The 22,571-nt window shown below is 39.7% G+C and overlaps 1 protein-coding gene across 1 annotated transcript in view; it reads right to left on the reverse strand.

Moving 5' to 3' along the window:
- Window positions 1-22,571, reverse strand: part of VIRMA (vir like m6A methyltransferase associated) — a 47,471-nt gene that overhangs the window by 10,847 nt on the left and 14,053 nt on the right. The window contains exons 3-15 of the mRNA XM_054985157.1: window positions 18,109-18,195; window positions 16,658-16,706; window positions 15,102-15,270; window positions 13,336-13,458; window positions 11,705-11,995; window positions 8,852-9,998; window positions 7,175-7,666; window positions 5,491-5,645; window positions 4,204-4,286; window positions 3,165-3,258; window positions 2,367-2,911; window positions 1,521-1,756; window positions 691-943 (exon numbers count right to left, since the gene is read on the reverse strand). Coding sequence (XP_054841132.1) covers window positions 691-943; window positions 1,521-1,756; window positions 2,367-2,911; window positions 3,165-3,258; window positions 4,204-4,286; window positions 5,491-5,645; window positions 7,175-7,666; window positions 8,852-9,998; window positions 11,705-11,995; window positions 13,336-13,458; window positions 15,102-15,270; window positions 16,658-16,706; window positions 18,109-18,195 — 3,724 coding nt within the window. The remainder of the gene's footprint in view (window positions 1-690; window positions 944-1,520; window positions 1,757-2,366; window positions 2,912-3,164; window positions 3,259-4,203; window positions 4,287-5,490; window positions 5,646-7,174; window positions 7,667-8,851; window positions 9,999-11,704; window positions 11,996-13,335; window positions 13,459-15,101; window positions 15,271-16,657; window positions 16,707-18,108; window positions 18,196-22,571) is intronic.

Raw genomic sequence — 22,571 nt, forward strand, 5'->3', positions numbered from 1 at the left:
GGACTTACAGTGAATCCCGATATAGATTTGGAAGTACCAAAGATGGGCAAACATAGACCCAAGAGGGACATGAAATTATTTTTATGACAGAAAAAACCTACAAAATTGTAAGAAAAATTATGTCCAATATCCATAAAGCTAGTTCTTTCAGAAATTAGCATATTAAGGACAGGAGATGCTCAGGCTCATATACCAGACTGTTCCCATATTTCTTCCTTTGAGCCCCTGAAATCTTTTGATTCATCGCCCAGTTGCAAAACAGTATCGCCTAGAAAGCAGGGGAGCCTGTCTCCTGGAAAACTGGCAGAAGATGGCTAATGAGAGCTTTCTAAAGGAAAAAGTCTATCCATAGAAGGCAAAAAACCCCACCCTCAAATTGCTGCATAATACTGCTTGGTTAGCTATAATGCCAAGTTCAGCTGGTATAATCCTTAAGCGTATTTCAACATCTGACACAGGCTTTTCCCAAGCAACTGACTTGGAGGAGAAAGCTCTTGATATAAGAGAGGTGGTAAAAAAAATCTTCTCATCCTTTCCAAACATGGTTTTTGCCTGCTTGGGGAAAAGTGCCAGAAGGTTCTCCGCTGCATTTCATATCTTGCTATATTTGTGTCTGCATATACATGGGATAATATGTGCACCTGCATGCACACACGCACACGCAGGCACACAAACACACAAATCAAGTACCTGGTCACAGAGGGATTGCAAAATAGAAGCTAAATATTCAGCACACTGCTGATGAACAACGTTGTCCCCGGCAGCTCGCATCAGAGACAATAGCTCCTGGAAAACTTCAGCATACTTCTCATCGCCTTTCACAGTTCCATTAATTAGATGCAAAATGGCCAATTTACAAGCTTTGTGTGAAGCCAAGGCATCAAGCAGAGCCAGTAAGCGGGTCGTCTGGCCAGTGTACTGCTTCGCTTTATCTTCTGGATTGCTGAAATGACACCAGTGCTCTCATGAAAGCAATGTTCACTGCAGCTAGTTACAATAATGCTCTAAAGCACTATAGCACTTTTACCACAATTAGTTTAAAGAGAGTCCACTGCAATAGTGGTTGCAAGCAAAAGAAAAAAGGGAAAGAAAAAAATTCAGCAACTTTGGGCATGACAGCAACAGTGACTTGGCAAAAAGTGAAGCATGAACCAGCCTTCTACTATGAAGGGTACAGAGGGCCCTCAGAGCACCCATCCACATTCTTATAGAGTATACATTAATATAAGGCCCTCTCTGCTTTTCCTGTCAGGGTAGATAGTGATGAATTTCCAGCCCTTACAACATACCAAGCAGGAAAAAGTAAACGCTTAATGGGGGAAAATGGGAGACATTGACCGAAAACAGCCCGCACATGAGGATTATGCTGCTGACTAATGTGTAAGGTGAGAAGGGAAGGACAGCCTGTTTCCCAGACTTGACATGCAGAGGTTCTGCACTCTTGGATGATAAAGCTGAATCCAACGTGATCAATTAGACTGCCTCTCAAAAGAACCTCTGGATAACAGATTAAAATCTACCTTTGCAGATCTTCTACAAGCAGATCCAGCACAGTTCTCATAATAAGCAGCGCAGTTGGTGAGGCCAAGTCACACAGCTGGACACAAATACGCCTCAGCATGTGTTGAATAGGCTGACAGGTCGAGCCAGAGAAAGACCGGACTATCTCTTGCAGCAATTTTGCTTGAACGTGAAGATGCATGCTCCATAGTTTCCTGGTGTTGAGAGCCACTGATATGTCATGTGGTTCAATAACCTGCCAAAAAAAGGATATGCCTTTTCTAACATTCAAGTACTGACATTTTGTTCTGTAGACAGAAAATAACTGCTGATTGCATGTTTCCACTGTGATGTATAAACTTGTAGCAAATGTACACACACACATTATTCCTTCCACATGGCTACAGTAATTTCCCTTCCACTAGGGAAGTTGGAATGCATAAACCAGGGGCTCAGCCAAAGAAGTGAACACTCTGTCAAAACTCTGTAAAAAATAGCCACAGACCTCTGATAACAGGAAAATTTTGACTCCCTAGAAGAACTTCAAGCATTATCAAGCACCTCAGCCCTACAGCAATTACCTGAGAATTGACTGGTGGACAAAATGGCAGAACATTTTAAAATGAATAATAAAATCTTTTTTACAAGGATGACAAGGTGGTGGAGTGCCTCCAGCAACTGAAAAGTCACGTTTACATAGGTGTAACAAGGAATTCTATTCATATAACAATATGCTGAACTGACTGATAGCTGCATTGCTCCTCACTTGTAAGTTCTTATCTACATACCTTCTTCATCTCAGACTTTTAATGGAACAGATTCATTAGTTATTTTAAAAAACCTTAACCGTAAATAAGTAAACATACCTGAGTTGTTTGCATGGGAAGTGGAAGTGGCAGCAATTCAGAAAGCAGGATTAGGCCTGAGAAAAATCCTTCAGGAATTCTCAAGACAGAAGCGAGAACTTCTTTTAGCATAAGTGACCAAGTATTATTGGCTAAGGTTTCTTCTGAGATCGTTAGCTTTTCATTAACACCCTGGGTAAAAGTCAACAAAATATCAACTATATCATTCTGGATTTTTTGTTCATCACTGTCTAAACGTCCTGAGAGAGGAATAGAACAAAGCAGCATATGCAAAGAAATAAGTGCAGAAGGAACACGCATATCTTTGAATTCAAAGGATCCTCCCCGAAGTAATTCAGTTAACATTGTTTTCAGGAGTGTTAGAGTGCATCGGGCCATGGAGATTGTTGTAACTCTATGAAGGGTGGTTCCCATGTTGACATGGAGTCTCCAAGGTTGAATAAGGATGCTGTTCAGCTTCTGTAGCACTCGAATAAAAGTGTCCATTCCTTCAGAAGAGAACAGTTGAATAACGGCGAGGTTCCACTTAAGGTCCTTCTGCTGACCTTTAGGAAGGGAAAAAAAGTACGTCTTGATTTGCTCTCACTGCTGTATTAAGATATGGCATGAAGATATGCTTTATAAGGCCACCTTCCGCTGATAACCAAGAACTTTTCACTAGCGTAACTCCAAAACTTGTACTCTTTATCAAAAACAGAAGCTGATGCAAATAAACAACTATTTATTCTCACGGTTTCATGGTAGTCTCATATACTCTAATGAATGTGAGTTAAAAATTTGAAAATTAGTGCCTCATACCTTCCACAGGTGGTGGTGGACACGCAATGTGGCATAGGACACGAAGTGCAGTAGGAAGACCAACCCCCTCCTGGGTCATCAGAGTATCAATATTCTTTAGAGAAACCAATATGCTTGTTAGTGGAGATCAATATTCAGTCAAAAAAACCTCTGCACCTATGACATATTAATGGATAGGGCCAGTGTGTGTAGAAGGGGAATGCTGGCCCCACCTCTCGCTCACAACAAATTGGCCCCTTCCACTATCTACACATATGCAAGCTGCAGCACACAGGCTTTGACCAGTGGGCTCGCTCCCATTTTACAAGCATTGTTCCTGTCCATGAATATGACATACAGATGCACCTAAGCCAACAGGCAGGCTTGTTGTGATCTTCTGCAACAAGGATCAGCTGCCTTCAGACTTGTACAGTCTACATTTTTACAACAATCCAGTTTTGTTGTTTTTTAATTTAAACAGCAAGAGTGCATTTTCAGTACAATATTTAACAGTTAAGGCACACCTAACCTATGTTAAGTGATCTTTGTTTAAGAATATATTGCCTTGCTGGATCAGACCAAGTTCATCTACTTCAGGGTGCTTTGCAAGAATCTCAGCGACAACTAGGTGGCCCACTGATGGATCATGTTTTACCTTACATCAAACTACCCATTATACAACACATCCAAGCTAGGCATTGTGGACAAAGAAAGATTTGCAAGATCATTAATTTAAAAATACAATTATTTTGTAAAGGTTATAGCACCTTTACAAAGGTGCTGTAAGATTAATGTACAATAGCAGCAAAGTACAAACACTGACTTTCAATATTCTAACTCACTGCAGTTCTAAATATTCAAACAAGGAACTTTTAAATAATAAAACAATTCTGAATAAACAACATTGCAGCCTTTTTGTCAATTCTTTATGTTTAAACTGCAGTCAAATGAGTCACATAGTATGAAAAGTAACATACGTATTGCAAAAAGTAAACTAATTTAAATTACCTATTGGCAGATATTTTATCAAAACAAATAGATGCCAAATATTCTTACTAACCTGTTTGATATATTCAATGAGATTTGGGATGCAGTTAATCTCAAATCGAAGGGTTTTCAAAGGCTCCAGCCATTTGCCAAGTTCTAAACACAAATAAAGCGATTTGATGAATATAAGCCCTATGATGGCAGTTGTTTTTGTGAACAAGTATATAAAAATGGTTTATGCAAAAATAAAAAATATGAAGCGATGGGCCTTTGGTATAAATCAGTTCAGCCTTCAAGACAGCTTTGAGTGGCTTTAATTCCAATGAAGATGACATAATCCATACAAATGGGCCAAATTAAAAATTAAGTGTCATCTGAAATTATTCTCTTATCATGCTACATTTCAGCTGATCTTGTCCTCAATGGAAGAATCAGAACAGCAACAACACTGCTGAAGCTCCAACACACAGGAATGCCAGTTATTTTAATAAATACAATCAAGACAGACACATTCTCCACCTCCCTTCCACAGTCCTCTCCTATGCCATACCAAAAATAACTCAAATCCTGACTTAAACTGGAATACTAAACATACCTGGGACTAAGACTTGTTGGGTTCAATTTACAAAATCTACATTTCTTCCCTCGCCCCCCACCAGCTAACAAAAAAATATTACGTACAAGATGGTGGATTACAGTCAGTATTTAGGGATGCCAAAGGGACTGGGCATGCCCATGGAATTCTTCATTTTTCCTCCTTTGACAGCAGCCCATCCCTGTGCCATATCCAAAACCATTTCAGTGTACACACACACACACATGCAGCACAGAGGGATGATGGTTAAGGAATACAAACATAAAACTCTGTTGGGAATGGGTAACTAACTTTACAATCCTATGCACAGTTACTCCAATCTAAGACCATTGATTTCAATGGGCCTAGACTGGAGTAACTCTGCATAGAATTGCTCTGGAAGTAATCTGTTAAGTTGGATCCTGTCCATCGTACTTTTGAGTTGACAATTCAACTCAACATGTACTAAAGAAGATTGGGGGGAATGTTAAAATTACATGGGTCACAAATATCTGCCTCCTGTCAAAGACTAAGCATTTTCTGCAATTATCAAATGATTGCCTCCAATGGGCCACAAACTAGGGAGCTCTTTATAACAAACCCCCTCTTTAATAATAGAGGGGAAACCACACAGTCTTCAGCAAATCACCATAGTAATCTGTGTGGAGAAAGGGAATCTCATTACACACATTATCATAAACCAGATGGCCACAAAATCCTAATTACAGACACTGAAGAGGTTTCTTCTGAACAGTTTGAACTGCCCCATAATGGCACGTACCATACCTTGCAATTTGGTGTTATTTTCGTCAGCCTTACAAAGCTTCAAAAGGAGTGCAGAGTACTGCTCAAGCATTTGGACGTCACTCGAGGACTGAACCACCAGCAGAACAAGGATGCAGGCGTAATTATAGGCAACGGATTTCTTTGACTTTGAATCACTGAAACAGATATTTCTTTCTTTAAAACTACAGCAGGTACCACATTTTCATCTTTACACCTGCTTACAAGAACTTTACTCAGATTTTTATTGACATCTCGATTTGTACAGCAGAGAATGAAAAAAGTTCCATTACTCCAAGTGAGAAAATGTTAATTTACTTAGAGTTAATGCACCTTTTAAAACTTTGGGCTTTCTTCTTTGTATTTTCAGAACTCAGAGGATTGCATTGGCCTCAATCAAGCACTATCCCAAATGAGGGCATAGGCAGCATGTACTGCTTTGAACTCATTGCATAAATCTTACGAGTCCTACCACAGGCAAACATCCACCTCCTTACCACATGCTACAAATATTTGTGTAGCTCTGCTCTGTAAATTCTCTCCTTGGAATGCTTCTGTCTGTTATTTTAGCTTTTTTATTTGAATTGGTTCAGGAGCAACAATGTACAAAAAGCATGTTTCTGGCATACTCCACTAAAATCTCCCCTGTGTCCTAATTTAGATTCTTATTTACATACAAGCAATACTTTTTAATAATGAAAATCTGGAAAATATTCTTATGCAATAAAAATGTTCCACCACAAAAAAAATTCACATGCAACCACCCTATGATTCTATGATTTGAGTAAAGCATTTTAGTCAAAATGTAAAGAGTTCTATCTATTCAAAAATCTATAATTTGAACTTCAGGAGCAATGTCTACTTCAGTTAAACAAACGGGCTTCTCTATAATAAAGCAAGTTAATCTAGTTTGTGGGACAGATCTGTTGCAGGTATACTAGGTTAGCCTGGAAGCCAGATATGGAACACTTCTGAATAAAAAGGGGACAGGAGGTACACATGCCAGCCCTACACTTTCTGTGCCTTGAGATTTCTGCTACATGCTGACTTCGTTGTTCCCAATGAGGGAAAAACTTGCAGATCCGCATAACACTGGAGATGCAGAAGATCAGTTCCACACAAGATGAAGAGGAGGCAGAACTGGAAGCAGAGGGCATGTACACTATTTGTTGCATCGTTCTAATGTTCAATATGCAATCAGCCTTCAGACTCTCATATATAGCTTCATTTTTCATATGAAGTAACACAACTCCAAATGGCTTGGAGCCAGTTTTTCAAATCTTGACATACTGAGCCTACCAACAGCAAAAGGGGAAACATCTTTCCAAGCTTCTACAGGAATTCTGTCCTTCCCATCAGCAATAGCAACCATATAACTATGCAGCTATTGCAAATAAATCCTAATGCTCAATTAAAGACACAGACTCAAAGCAAGCTAAGCGGAATCAAGAAAAAGTTTCCAGCACACCACAAACAGGAAAATCTGGTTTACCGATTTTAAGGCAGTCCTTTTTCCTTTTTACAAAACGAAGAAAAGAGAAGGATAGTTAACAAGATTCCCTAATATAGCATACAAAATTCCATCACAGAGAACAAGCTCCAAGTTAAGAAAGTGAAACTCTTATCTCCTACAAGTATCTATCGTAACGCATAAAACCTAAAGAAAGGTAAAAGAAATTATAGTTACCCTAAAGCTTCTTTGGAATAGAACTCCATTAAAGTAATAAGACTCTGGAGGTTCTTCTCAAGGCTGAAGACATGGGCTACAGCAGACCTTCCTACAGGGTTAAAAGTGATCAAGTAAAGGTTATGAAGCGTTCCTAGGAGATCTGAATGATCAGTTTCATCCGTGGTTGTGCAGCGCTGGAAGTGGCAGAATAGTTCCGAAATACACTGAAGCGTCTGTGTTGAGTGAAGAAGCCACAAGGGAAACGCTTCATCACTTGCCCCATCTGTCTGGAGACCTTCCTCTTGATCAGGGTCAGAAAACTGGCAAAAGGCTCGAACCAGCAGGTTTGTGGCTTCATACTCAGCGAGAAAAAAGAGGAGACCTTTCTGCGACTGCACCAAGAACCTCAGTAGATCCCTGATGGACTGAAGCACTCCAGGGTGCACGTTCGTTATTGGACTGGACAACAACAATGTAACCGACTCCAAGAAATGGTGGCTATGAAGGTACCTAGGGAAAGGTTAAACGGAACAAAAATTGCGTGATTATATTTGAAGAGACAGCATACCGGCCAAACATTTCCATTAACTTGAGGTTGCTAGCTTACATGCAGCAGATCAGAACACTGACGAGAGCACAATTCCATATTTGTATGACAAATAATCATTGTGATTCTAAATACAGGAGGACCATCTAATAATATTTGTACTCCAGTCTAGTCAGAAAAAGTATATGATAACAAAAAGAAGCACCCAAGACTGACAACTAACTCTAGGTTTTAAATTTCACTTAACTATTATCTGTTTTTCCTATTTATTGTTATTAAAAAGATGAAAACATTTATTTTGAAACAGTCTAATTTTCCCTTACATAATCAATCACAACAGTGCCTACTGGAGTTAATTAACAGACAACCAGTCTTAGGAGATTCAACCCAAGCTTCCTCCAGCCATAAAATTGCTTACAGTTTAGTTCTACTGAATATGAGAGCCAATTAGTACAGTGGTCAGAGCAATTTTGGGGAGACTAAAGTTAATCTCCACTTTGCCATGAAACTCACTATGTGATCTTGGGCCAGAAGTTTCTCTTGGACTGATCTAACTCACAGGGTTGTCGCAAAGCCTAAGTGGGGGAAGGCGGAATCGTGTATTACACCTTACTTGGAAGAAGGGCAGGATAAAAATGTGGTAGACAGAAACACCATAGAAGTGACAGCTACGATCTTCTAAAACATGCAACTTAAGGCTAGGGCAGGGATTTTTAGGGGATGGGGAAATTCGGAGCCAGTAGGAGGGCAACTTCATCTTATCTGCTCTCCTGAATCCAAACATTTAGGAAAAGAATCAGATTTATCATATACGTATCCTGCCTTCCTCTAATCTCAGGGTAGTTTTCACGTAATCATACTAAAGGGGGATATGAATCCAGAACTTCTCAGTGCAGACCAGAACACTCTTCTCTACAAGCCTACTAACTTATAAGAAGATGGCTAAACATCAAGCTATGAGACAGCATGACAGAAGAAACAACACTGGAAAAAAGAGGAGGTATTAGTTTAGTCTGGAGCATCTCCAGCATTAAGATAAGAGCATTCCCCTTGTTAATCAAAGCATTTCATGTATATTGCAATATCAAATGCTGAAAACACACACCGGTAGCCCCTTGGCATGCATAAAGACAACTCAGTGCACTTGCCTGAACAGGACTGGGAAAGGGTCGTCTCTTTCTGGTGGTCCTGTAATACGTGCTGTAGTTGGGAAAGATTTCACAGGTGGCTGGATCATGGTATGGGGGGCAATCTCCATTAAATGCAAGATCTCATCCAAAAGGCTAATGAGTTTCTCCACTTCTCCTTCACTCATACTGGAGGACTCCAAAAGATTATCCATATCCATCGGGGCCTCCACATCATTTTCATATTCCTGGTTGCTTCTTTCGAGTCCAGCATCTGCATCCTGCTCGGCCTCAGCATGATTAGGAAGGGGAGAATTTTCCACTAACTGGTCAGCAATTTTTTTAATCTCAGACACAATCTCATAGAAGTGGCACTTCTGTAGAATTGCAGAGCCTGCAGTGACTACCCTCACCGTCTGATCCAGCAGGATGAGCTCCAGCAGCCTCTGATAACCGCTTTTTTCATGCAGCTCTAACCCACCCTTCAAAAAAATCTCCATTCCTTCAGTCATGCTAATAACACTGTCCAACGCTTTGAAAGCATTGAGTTTGAGAGAAGAAGAAACATGATCCGCAAAGAGCAATTCAAATAAAGAATTAATTACTCCTGCTTGCAGAAGCCCTGCTATTCCTCGAGTCCCACATTCTGCTATCGAGGAAACGAGTTTTGTCCCAGCTTTAAGCTGACGGACATTCAAAGCAATTGGCTGTCTCAGGGCTATCTGCAGGTTTAAAGACTGCATTGTCCAGTCAACCAACTGGCTTACATAATCCTGGTTTGGGTCCTTTAACTGCAAGTAGCTCAGTCCTTTCACTATTAAACTTGGAATTTCTTCCAAAGCAGTGACCCATTTTGCCCCTCTTTCCTCCTGATACAGTTCTAGGAGCTCGGTCAACTTAACAGAGGTCTCAGCTGCCCCAGTATTTTCCTTGTCTAGATCCTGATCTCTCATCTTAGCAGCCTCTGTCTCAAAAGTGGTTTTGTAGGGACAGCTGAAGTACAGGAGGGGCCCAAGCTCCCTATCAAAAGGGTCATATGTCACGGGTGGCACCCTGGCCAGGTCCTCAGCAGTGTATTCAATGTCAAAGCTTGGATACTTAAATGTCTCACGCTCCAAGTCAGCAATTCCATCTTCATCACTTGAAATCTGCTCATAGCCATCATCCCCTGCAACAAAGTTTTAAGATCGTCTTGTTAAACACATTCAAGTATTTTTAACTCAAGAAAGTAACCATGAACAGCTAAGCATTAGTTAGTGTTTAAGAAAAAACAACCTAATCATTCCTCTCTCTTTGCTGATAGATAAGGATGTCCCTATGGTGAATAATTTTACCTTAAACCTGTAGAAGAGTTAATTACCAATAATCAGCAAAGCAGCTACTGAATATACAGAGACAAAGCAACCCAATAAGAAATTAATACAAAAACATGACCCAATTAATCTTTTGAGCCTCTGCATGTGAGAAATTCTTACCCTTTGACTTCAGCAATTTTAGCTTAGTCAAGATGACAATTGTCTTAACTTCTTTACGGTTGCAACTGTAGGCCCAATTAGGTGGGAGTAAGCCATGCTAAATACAATGAGACCTGCTTCCCAGTAAACATGACCACACTGCCAGTCTTCAAACACAAAATAAAGGCAAAGAGGTTGGCTGAATATTCTGTCTCTCCAACTTCAGCAACCAAGTCAAACGGTATGTATGAAAAGACAAGTAGCGTTAATATTTTCTAAGAAAGAACTCCAAGAAAGTTGGAGTTCTAGTCTATATCCCCAGCGCTCCCCACAAGGAATGAGGTACATTCCTGCACTCAAGATGTAAAGAACATTTTTCTTTCTTTAAAAAAAATTGAAATGGTGCAGCCAAGGGGAGGAGAATGTGTGTCTTTTATGACATATCACAAGAACTAAGTGGCACTAGCTGACCCTCACTTACAACAGCAGAATGAGACCCATCTTCTTGCAACAACACGATCTAGTTTATGGAAAATGAGATTTCTATACCTCAGAAGCCCTATTTTGACAAGAAATGACCCACAGCAAATGAACAAAGATGTGTGCCTTTGGGCACTACTTATTAGGTTGAAAGGTGCAAAGTCTATAGGCTCTTCTCTCAACTAACGTTGCCTTCAGCATCTCTTACCACAATTAAACAGTGAGAATCTCCCCCCCCCCCCAAAAAAGTGTTCATGTTAGAAAATGTATAGAATGCCCCCCTCAAGGAACAGTTTCCACCTAAAAATCTTTTCTTCACTGTCTGCTAAAGTGCTAGATCCCAACAATTAATTCCAGTATCAGGTCCAGTTCATACATGTACGCACAGCGCTAGCTCACTATAACACCAAGTGACAGCATTGTTTTTGAGTTGACAGGGGAGAAACATTAAAATTCTGTCTGGGTTGCTTAATGTATGACAGCTAAATACCAGTTTCAGATGGGTAGCTGTATTAGTCTGCAGCAGAAGAGCAAGATTCAGGTCCAGTGGCACCTTAAAGACCAACCAGATTTCCAGGGTATGAGCTTGCAAGAGACAGAGCTCCTCACAAAGGGAGCCCTGACTCTCAAAAGCTAATACCCTGGAAATCAACGTGGTCTTTAAGGTGCTACTGGACCCGAATCTAGCTGAATACCAGCTGCTGAAGTAGGGTTTGGCCTCCAAGCTCAACTTGAAGCTTTCTGGGGGCACTAAGCATTGCGAGAAGAGGATGCTGAACCAGATGAACCACCCATTTGACCCAGGGCAGCTGTGTTCTCAGTTCCTTTCCAGTGGTGACAGTTCATGCACACAGCATGACAGTCAACTGTAGAGTGTATCATAAAATGAATACGTAACTGAATCAGCCATCATTAATTTCTGCTTTTCTGCTTTGCCTACCTTCACCTTCTTCTTCTTCATCACCTTCCTCCTCCTCCTCATCTTCCTCCTCCTCTTCTTCATCCTCTGGAATACTCTCTACTGTTTGACCATCATCATCATCCTCTTCATCCTCCTCTTCTTCCTCCACATCCACCCCCTCTTCATCATCTTCTGCTTCTTCAGGCTGGTCTTCTTCCACTTCTCCTTCATCAGAATATGGGCCCTCTGGATGAACAGACGTCCGATCAGGAGAAATGGGCTCAAAGTAATCCTCCCTGTGATCAACATCATCATCTTTTTCTCCGACCACTGAAAAGAACATAATAGCAAAAACAGCATATTTAAAATGTATGGCAGAAATTGTGGAGCAACATACAATAAGAGCAATCGGAATCAAACTTCTGTTAAAAGAATTCTTAGCACTTTAACTTCAGTCCTTCTTTATGTTCCACCAGGCATACGGTGGTTGAGGCGGGCGGGCCGAAAAACCAGCCTCCTACCGGGGATGGGGGAGTGTTCCCATCTGGTAGCTGGCCACCCTGCCCCACGGATGTGTTTTACATGCTTGAGTGATGTGTAATTTGGGCGCAACTGTCCATTTTGACTTTTTTTTAAATCTAATTTATCAGTCCATTTTACTGATATGTTTTAATCTAATTTATGCAATTGTTTTTATTGTATTTATTACTGCCTGTGATCAGCTCTGAGCCCATTTGCAGAGAGAGCAGAATATAAACTGAATAAAATAAAAATAAATAAATACACCATATTCCCTTTTGAGACAAGGATTTGTCTTTGGGGGTGGGGTTTTTTTTTGTTTTGAAACGTTAAGAAAACATACAGTCCACTTTTACTCCTTGAAATAGGGCAGTCTAGGTACTTTTATGAAATTAATTATTGCTTTGGTTCTGCCTCTGCAGTTCTAAACTAGGCAAAGTTTTCATTTCAATAAGCTATCAAATTTTTACCAATATGTCCTCAGAGATGCATCCCAGCACATCATTTGTTACTATTGCCATTTTCCAGTGATGATTCTCTGAAAAGCATACCAGTGTAGAAGCACTGGTCTGCAACTCAGCTGTTCCATGTAGAAAAATGAACCATTGTCTCGAATGGTTTTATTCCTCCAAGCAAACTAGGGAAACGCCAAAACCGTCCCACAGGTGAGATCAGCTAGGCTGTGAATTAATGACATGCCAAAGGTTACAGCTCAGTAGCTGTGTTGATTGCCTTTACAGCCAAGATCTTGTATATGTACCAAACCAGTGCTTGAAAATGCATGTATCATAAAGATAAGTATCATTTAAAGCCAAATGGACTGCAGCTCTCCACTAAATGTCAACTGTGGCAAACCTGAACTTTTTACAATGCATAGGGCTTAATGTTCTAGTTCTCTTTCAGCATTCTCATCTCAGCATTCTTGTACTCTAGCCACTGCACTACAGATTTTAAACTGCAGAGTATAACTAAAAAACAGCACGATCAAGACATTCTTCCGTATTTTAAAACTGACTCATCATTAGACATCACATCACTTATGCTCTCACTAGAAGACGGAATCTGATACCACCAGTGAAATCTGACAAATCTGGCTAGTAAAACGAAACATCATTCCTCATTCTACTTCTACATAAATGTGCACAAGGTACCTGATACAGGCATTGGTTCATCTTCATCATCATCTGGAGGAGGGGGGCCAGGTGGGGTCCTTGGTCCTCTAGGCTGTGGCCGTGGAGGACTGCCATTGAACTGATCTTCTTTCTCACTATCAGCTGTAAAGACATTTTTATGGAAATAAGATTTTTATTTTAAAACCCTCTTCATAACCCAACCATGAGGAAAACCCCAGAGATTCCACCTCAGCACATCGTCACAGCAGGCCCAAATCCCACAAGGCAGACAAAGTAAAGTTAATTTATCAAGAAGCAGTATATAATAATGACTGGGCTTGGAAGGAAAGCCATTAAATTAGGACTAACTAAACATAAAACTGTATGTCTATACTGATAATAGGATGAGCATGTTGCTGAAATAATAATTGTGAATAAGCAACATTGGGTTGGATCCTGCAGATATGTTCTGTTAGTGGAGACGCTTTATTCAGAAGTTTCCTTTTGCCAGGGACTCCCTTCCATGGAAGGCAAGTGCATCCTGTTAAGCAGAACAGATTGCTGGTATGCAATCCATAACGAGATGAAAGAGAACACGTACTTATAGCTAACATTTATACTGTATTGTAAAATGAAAGCAAACGGCAATTTTTAAAATGTCACAATCCGGAAAAGAAGCAAAGGCCTGAACAACTTTTTTTATTTGCCTCACTTGATATTCACAGCTGGTACCCACATATGTAATGGGCTATCTTTCTACATATAAGTCTATGCACCAATTAAAGTCATGTACCTTATGCCTGAAGGTCCCCTCTATTTGGGAAGTCATTAAATACAGCTTATGCATGCTCATTTTCAGTGGCTGCTTCCACACTTTTGAACAGCCTGCCAGTCACTGTATGGAAAGCTCCTACACTCTCTTCTTTCCGAAAGAAGTGCAAAGCAGAATTATTTTGATGCACATTTAACAGAAGTAACTAATGAACATCTATAGCAGTGACAACGTTTTAACTTCATGTATTTTAAGTAACATGTTTCAGCTATGTTTTATAGTTTCTGTATGTTCCCATTTTGTAAGTCATCTGGAGCATTGTGGAAAGATAGGACAAACATTTTAAATAGATGATTGGATTCCTCTCTAGCTTTATGCATGCAAGAGAGGGAGGTGACAGAATGTACTGCACCACTTCAAGCTCTAGGGAGAGCACAATGATCACATTTTGAAATTAAGACTAAGAATTCCCTGAACACAGAAGTAGCACAGCTAGCTAAGAGCCAGGGTAGCCCTTTTCTCCCTGCTAAAACAGTTACCCTATTCAAAGGAACATCCAAAGCCGGAATCCATCACCTTACAGTCTGAAGTGGCACCATCTATTCTGCCCCCTCATAAGGAGGTCTACTCAGAAGGAAGTTCCATTTTATTCTGAAGAGACTGCTCCCAGGAAAATCTTCTTATGATTGCAGGCTGCATATGTAAACCAATCACTAGCTACAAGAACTGCTAAAAGGGAAACTGCCTCTATGCATACATCCTCTTTTGATAGATTTTGCATCAAACCACAAAACAAGTGTTAAAACTAATGATAGTTTAAAATCAAGTTTTAGGGCTCAGCTGAGAAGTAGCTGAACGGATACTGTTAAAAAAAATTCTGGCACATGCACAGGCAACTTCACAGGTCACAACCAAACACTTCAGAAATAACAGTAGTGAAAGCCAACCAGTTAGAGCTAGGTGATGCAACATATAAAGAAGTTACATTCACAACTTGAAAAATTTTGCAAAAGCCAGTTTAAAGAACACTCACCAAGTTTGGGGGTCCTTTTCAAGGCTGTTTGCTGCTGAGGAGGAGGAGGTGGTGGAGGAGGTGGTGGAGGGGAGTCTCTATCATGGCTTACTACTCTGTCAACAGAGCCATATATTGCCAGAGTCAAGCAGTTGTACCAGCCTCTAAGAACTAAGCCATCTGTGTTAACCTAGTTTTAAAAAGAAAAGGTTAGAGATAAAAAAAAACTGTTAAAATACCAACCTGCATCTAACTGACAAGCTTGACAACTATCACTCTATCTAATAGCGAACAGGTTGGCTTCTGTATGAATAAGCAAAATTGCACAACATGGCCACCCACAGACAAAATACATGGCTCTCATCAACTCAAGGGACTCGCTGGGTATGCAGAAAAATATGATATAGCAAGTAAACCAAAACAAAAAAGGAAAATAACCTTTTTAAAAAATGGCCTGAGGAGGACTGACAAATAGGGGTATATGATTCGGGTTTCCGATTTGGGATAAATACCCAAATCAGACCCGATTTGTAAAAATTCGGGATTTCCAAATCAGGCCCAGCTTGCAAGCAGCAGGGAAAGGGCCTTTTAAACTTCAGCTGGCAGGCGCAGGAGGGATCCCCCACCCCACGCCTGCTAGCTGAAGTGCAGGAAGGGCTCTTTCCTGCCGCTTGCAAGTGGCAGGGAAAGGGCCCTTGAAACTTCAGCTGAAGCACAGGAAGCCCCGCCACCACTTATTTCCCCCCAATGGGAAGGGGGAGGGGGTTCCTTCTTCCCCCTTCCATCGAGGGGAAATAAGCGGTGGGGTGGGAAGTTTTGCTGTGCTCCAAACCTCCACAGAGCATACCAAAGCGGGGCAATAAGCAGTTTCCGAAGCAGCTTGCCACTTTAGAAATCTCTTCTTTCCGATTCTTTTTCCCGCTTCGGAAATTCCAAAGTGGGAAAACCAAATCTTTCTATCCTCACATCCTCCTACTGACAAAGATGGTAGATGAGTGTAGACACATGAAACCCCCTGCCTACTACTGCCTATTTCTTCCCCCAGTTTTCCTTGCACTTTCTATTAATTTTTCCAAAAGAATTAGTAGATAGTGGGAAGGAAGGGAATACTGAAAAAACTCCTCTGAAATATTGTCTCTTCTGAAATGTACACAATGTTTTTATCGCATAAGGTTTTACTCAATCAAAAATGATTAATATTTATGCAAAACAACCTATAGAATTAGATTAGATAATGATAATTCCTAAATATATTGCATTCTCGATACCCTTGGCTTCCGTTTAAAAGTTTCTAGTCTTCAGAGTGGCTGACAGATGCCTGAGGTCTGTGAAGTTGAAAGTGATGGAGTCTGAAAGGAGGACATTCACTTAACAAAAGTAGAATTCTTCAATTATTTACTAATTCTTTTGTTTGTCAACTAGGCTAAACAGCCTCCAAATAGCCAGTTAGGCACTATGCATTCTCTCTTGTGTCATGTCCAGGTCTCATACATTTCTTATCAAACTAAGCATACCCTAATTTTTTTAAGACATTAAAATAAGTGGTCAACACGAGAGTTTACCTCATGAGAGTTTACCTTTGCATTAGGTCTAAATATAATCGAGGAGTTCTCATCATATTCCAGGCTGTTAAACAAAAGAGCAACATTTGTTAAATAATAAAGCATCAGAACAAGTTAATAAAGATGGTGGTCTTGATTTCAGTGGCAGAATAAAGGGATTCCAAGCAGCACTATTTTTGCAACGGCCTTCATCTTAAACAAGGCACATGGAAACTGGCCCTTAGATCCCTACTCTGGCTTTTTGCTGCTATAATACCGGAAGTGACTGGGTCACTGAAGAACAATCATTCCTGTTAAGTGCGGCGCTGACTGCTCCTGCAATTTTTGTCCTGCACAGCATCTTTTTTGCCACCTCCCACTACATGGTGCAAAGGGTCAAGAGGAGAACACTCCCTGAGCCACCCAAGAAGAGTTAACTGCCCTTAGCATTTCCTGCACCTGAGGTAGGGCTGGAATGACTTTATCTAAAAGCCACTGTGCTAACACAGCAGGCATATATAACAGGGGTATAAGACATCTTTACCAACACATCACAGTGGCATACAACATTTCACTAACAGAAGACTGAATGCACATATCTTGGGAAGCAAGCAATAGTGTACGGCTGACACAGAGTATAACAGAAGCAGCCCCAATTCTGCAAGATCTTACTACAAGTGTTAAAGCTGCTCAATCCTCCTCAAAGCTCAAATGTTGCATGAACTCTTCCAAACAGTTTGGGCCTACAGAGACATAATGTTGGTGAATGCTTAATCACACCTAGGAGCCAGCCCCGCCCCCACCTCTCCACTCTCCAGAGGCAATTCAGTCATTCGCCCTTGCCGGAGTCATGTGTTAAATTGGCACCAAAGTTAATCGGGCCTAACACTAAACAATATTTTAAAACCACAATTGAATGCTGGTTAGCAAATCCTTGATAAGACTGGTTAGCATTCACTGTAGTTCACATCAGTGCCAATGCAAAATTTAACAGGCTGCTAGGAGAAATATGATCCACAGAAAGCAGGGCTGGTGGGGAGGGCCCCACTCCCAGTCTCTTAGTCACATTCAGAGATTCCCAGTATTACAATCCACAAGAGGCCTCAATAATTCCTTATAATACTAAATATAATCCCCTACAGACTCATATATCTATAAAATAAAGGCATTCTTCTTGGGCTCCCAGGTGCTTCCCAACATCATTCTCTCTTTCTTGAGACTGCACAAACTGGGAGAAAATCCCATCCTTGTGCTGACTTGCTAAAGCTTCTTCATTCTGTAACCAACATCATAAAAGTCTTTTTGTATATGCTCGGCAGTTATAGAACAGTTAGGTTAAGTAGCTATTGGCTTGGCAATGGCCAAAAGGCACCTATGAGATACCACCACCCAGCCATGCACAAGCCAATCAGAAGTTATAAGTTGGTTCTACATCTCCAGAACGAAGCAAAATCCAGAGTTTATGAAGTAATTTTATAAGTGCTTACCTTCCCAGCCTATCAAATACAGGGGCACTTGGCTTGCTGACATTGTTGAAAAACAGGTCTAACTGAAATGTGTGAGGGGATGTCTCACTGGGAAGAAAGCCAAAGCAAAAGAAAACATTATTTTGCTGAAGGTTGATAAACAGGACGGTCGGGCCCTGAAATACCAAGTATCACATAGGCAACAATCTGAGAGAAGATAAAAACACCTCCCACTCATAAAAATGTATTTAATCTTTAAATTGCAAAGCCATTACTCCTGACTTTTTATTATTATTAGAATAAGGGCTCAACTTCATCAGATTCTTTTACGTAGTATTAACAAAATTTTACATACATATATTCTATAGCAAAATCTACACCCACACACAATGAAGTACTGCTCTGCAAAAAGAGATCCTACATTTCAAAATTTCTCTCGTAGCATCTGTCTTCAAATCTAATAATTTCTGCTATTTCAGCAACAAGCCATACCTTGGTGATCTATTTCTTAGTTATGAGAATAGTACTAATATACTAGTTTAATTGTAACCCTTATTTACAATTTATAGCCCGTTTAGTGTGGTGGTTAAGAGCGCAGGACTCTAATCTGGAGAACCGGGTTTGATTCCCCACTCCTCCACCTGAAGCCAGCTGGCTGACCTTGGGTCAGTCACAGCTTCTGTGAGCTCTCTCAGCCCCATCCACCTCACAGGGTTTTTATTGTGGGGATAATAACAACATATTTTGTAAACCACTATGAGTGGGTGTTAAGTCATCCTGAAGGGTGGCATATAAATCGAATGTTGCTGTTATTCCTGTCAGAAGTAAGGAAAATAAAAATGTTCAGATCTAGTCACTTTATACCATTGACCTAGAACAACAAAAGGTTTGCTATCTGGCATTCATGAGGAAGGGAGTGGTGGATTCTGCTAGTTAATCAAACATACTGGATTACTCAAGCTTATTGCTGTCCTGCCCGCCCCCCACCAGAAGAATCCACAGTGACCAAACCCCCTACTCCCCCGCCCAAGAATGCCATAGCAACAGCCACTATGCCTGATGTGACCTTCTGCCCACCCCAAGCCACACATTCTACACAGCAGGCAGCCAAGTAAACAAACTGCCCAAGACCCTCCAACAGAGGTGGCTCCCAAAGCTCGGGACAGGCTGAGGGGGAAGGAAGCATCCAAATGTGACATCAGCTGGCAGTGCTGGTTGTCAAAAATCCAGCAATCAAGCTGGCTAGTGGGAGACGTGGGAGTAAGAGGCACACCTGTGGGATACGGTGGCTGAAGGGAAGGAGCTTGTCCTCTGGGCAGTGCCAATTAACCAAGTGTTCTGGATAATCAATTTATGAACAACAAAGCTTTTACTTTATACTGTTGTTGCATCTTAGGGTAATCACCCATTCAATACCAATCAACAACATATTCCAATGTACGTGTATTTGGGGACATGTCCACCACATACATAACCGATGGGCATGAAGATAAGCCGATTAGTTACATACATGGTAATAATATATACACCTCCAACATATATATTTAATCTGTTATTTCCAGATGGCCTTTCCAACATAAATGTTCACACAGTAGTTTACAAAAAATTAAAAATACATGAACTGTCGTCAAGTCAACATTTCTTAGTTATAAAAGTTTACAATTATTTTCTTTCACATTAATGCAGATCAAAACAGGACCATTACTTCTGTTATCATGGACAACATAGATGGGAAATCAAAATGTGACAGAAGAAATTCACCATAAACACAACAGATTTTATTCAGTTAAAAGAGCCAGTATGGTGCAATAGAGTGCTGGACTAGGATCTGGGACACCAAGGTTCAAATCCCCGCTCTGTCATGAAACATCACTGGCGGAACTTGAGCCTAACCTACTTCACAGGGCTGTTGTGAAGATAAAACGAAAGAGGGGAGAACAATGTGAGCTTCCCAGTTCATTGAAGGAAAGGCAGTATTAAAATATATAAAATAAATTACTTTTCTCCCAAGATTACAACTGAAGAAAGACACAAAGCCTTAATATTTATTTTGGCTTTACCTGTCATAAATTTTTTTTTATTTCTTTTAAATAATTTTATTGGATTAGATATCATTAAATTGTACATTACAATCAGTTTCCTTTAATTTTTCCAATTCTAACCCCCTCCCTTTCCCCCCCTTTTGTTGACTTCCAACAGTTTTCCAACCCCTTGTCCCTTTTCCCTTACTCATTTTAAATTTATTCTATCTGTCAAACATAATCTTTCACTTTCTTCTAAGCTTATCTATATAACACAGTGCTCCTTCTGTCTTCCTACTTACTTTAACAACTAAATAATACATAACTAAATAATACATTCTTGGCATATTTTCTTTTGGTAATAATCATTTAGCTAATTTTGGTACTCTATACTCTATCTTATAATCTCATCTTCAATATGGGGCAAACAATTTATCCCTCATTTAGCATATTTTTAGATGCTTCTATAAACAGTACATTGAATATAAGTCAACCAATTTAACTTATACTCTATATATTTCTTTTTCTACATATCTCATCTTCATACTGTTTTAATTATATAATTGTATTATTCTTTCATTATGCAACTGTCCACCAAAAATAGTCAACCAATTTGACCCATATATACCTCCAAACCAATTCAATCAATTTAATACATAATCTATACATTAATATATATTTTCCCACCTTACTTAAATTCCTTCATTGCAATTATAAAATTATCTCCATTATACAATTATTGCCAGAAATGAAATTAATTAGTTTCTATCCTTATAATTAGTTAATTTCTATCATTATAGTTCTTGTAATAACACCTATAATACTTAATGCTATATATAATAGTCTAATAAAATAGTTGCTTAGAAGTTCTCATTTACCTCTCCACCCCCCGGTAAAGTCACCTCCCTCTACTTTTATTGTATTTCAGTAATTTTCAAACTGCCACAGTTCTCCTCCCACCTCCCATTTCTTCACTAAATATTGTTTCAGCTTCTCCCAATCCGTGTTGAACTGTCTTGGATCAAGGTCTCTCAGTTTCCTTGTCATTTTGTCCATTTCCGCCATGTACAGCAATTTATATATCCAGTCCTCAATAGTTGGCACTTCTTGCACTTTCCACTTTTGCGCGTACAAAAGTCTAGCCGCTGCTGTCATGTAAAATAGCAATGTCCTATATTGTGCTGGAATATCCTCCATTCCCAAGTTCAGTAGCAGGAGTTCTGGGTTCTTATTAATTTGAAATTGTAAAATCTCACTTATTACTCTTATTATTTCCCCCCAGTACTGCCTAGCTACCTCACAAGTCCACCACATGTGATACAAAGATCCCTCATGCTTTTTACATTTCCAGCATTTGTTAGACATATTCAAATTCCCTAGCGCAATTTTCTTTGGTGTCAGATACCAACGATAAATCATTTTATAGACATTCTCTTTAATATTTGTGCATGTCGTGATCTTCAACGTATTTTTCCACAAGTATTCCCACGCCTCCATTGTTATTTCTTTATTAAAGTTTATAGCCCACTTCACCATTTGCACTTTAACTGTTTCATCTTCAGTATACCATTTCAGCAGCACTTTATATACCTTAGAGATTTCCTTTTTATCCTCTTGTAAAAGTGCCTGTTCTAATTCCGAATTCTCCATTCTTATCCCTCCCTTCACACAGTCCGAATTATAAAGATCTCTGATCTGTCTGTACTGAAATTACCTGTCATAAAATTAAACCCAATTCTTAGAGCCATCTACATGAAACATTACTTTCAGACCACAGCTCAATGGCTGTTATTCATTTAATATAATTTCTAACTTAAGGCAATAAATGCTAAATATGATGCTGTTGAGTGAAATATAGCAATTTTCCAGGTCATTCATAGATTAAAATCAGAGCTAAGTGTTTCTAAGTAATATCCTTTATGAATCTGCCTGATTCCTAAGAACTTCGTAAAAAGCCTTGCTCTCCTAAATGTCTTATCTGTTGAATGAGCTTCAGGAGAAAATAATTTTATTTTCCCAAGCCTATTATGCTAAATAATGTGTCAATGGAGGCTTTTTGTTCTCATTTGCTGTAGTTCTTGTTTCTGTTCAGTTGGGTAACCAAAGTATTTTAAGTGTTGACATTAACAAATGGAATTTTTATTTATTAAAACATTTTTACCCCACCATTCCTGGCGGTTGTTCAAGGTGACTTATAATAACAGATTTTTTAAATGACAGTAAAACAAAATAACACAACAATCCCTAATCCCTCCCTCCCCTCTTAAAATATGCCTGTCATTTAAACCCCCTCCACCCCTTAAAAGATGCCATTTTAGTGGTTTTACTATATTTTGAAATAATTTTTGAGAGCCACTTTGGGGGGGAAATGCTGGAAGTTGGGATAGAAAAATGACAAATGTTTTGCAGACTAGCTGTTCACCATATATACAGATTGGGAGTTCTGCCTACATTTCTTCTAAC

This window comes from Eublepharis macularius, chromosome 7 (assembly GCF_028583425.1).
Source record: "Eublepharis macularius isolate TG4126 chromosome 7, MPM_Emac_v1.0, whole genome shotgun sequence".
Taxonomy (NCBI): domain Eukaryota; kingdom Metazoa; phylum Chordata; class Lepidosauria; order Squamata; family Eublepharidae; genus Eublepharis; species Eublepharis macularius.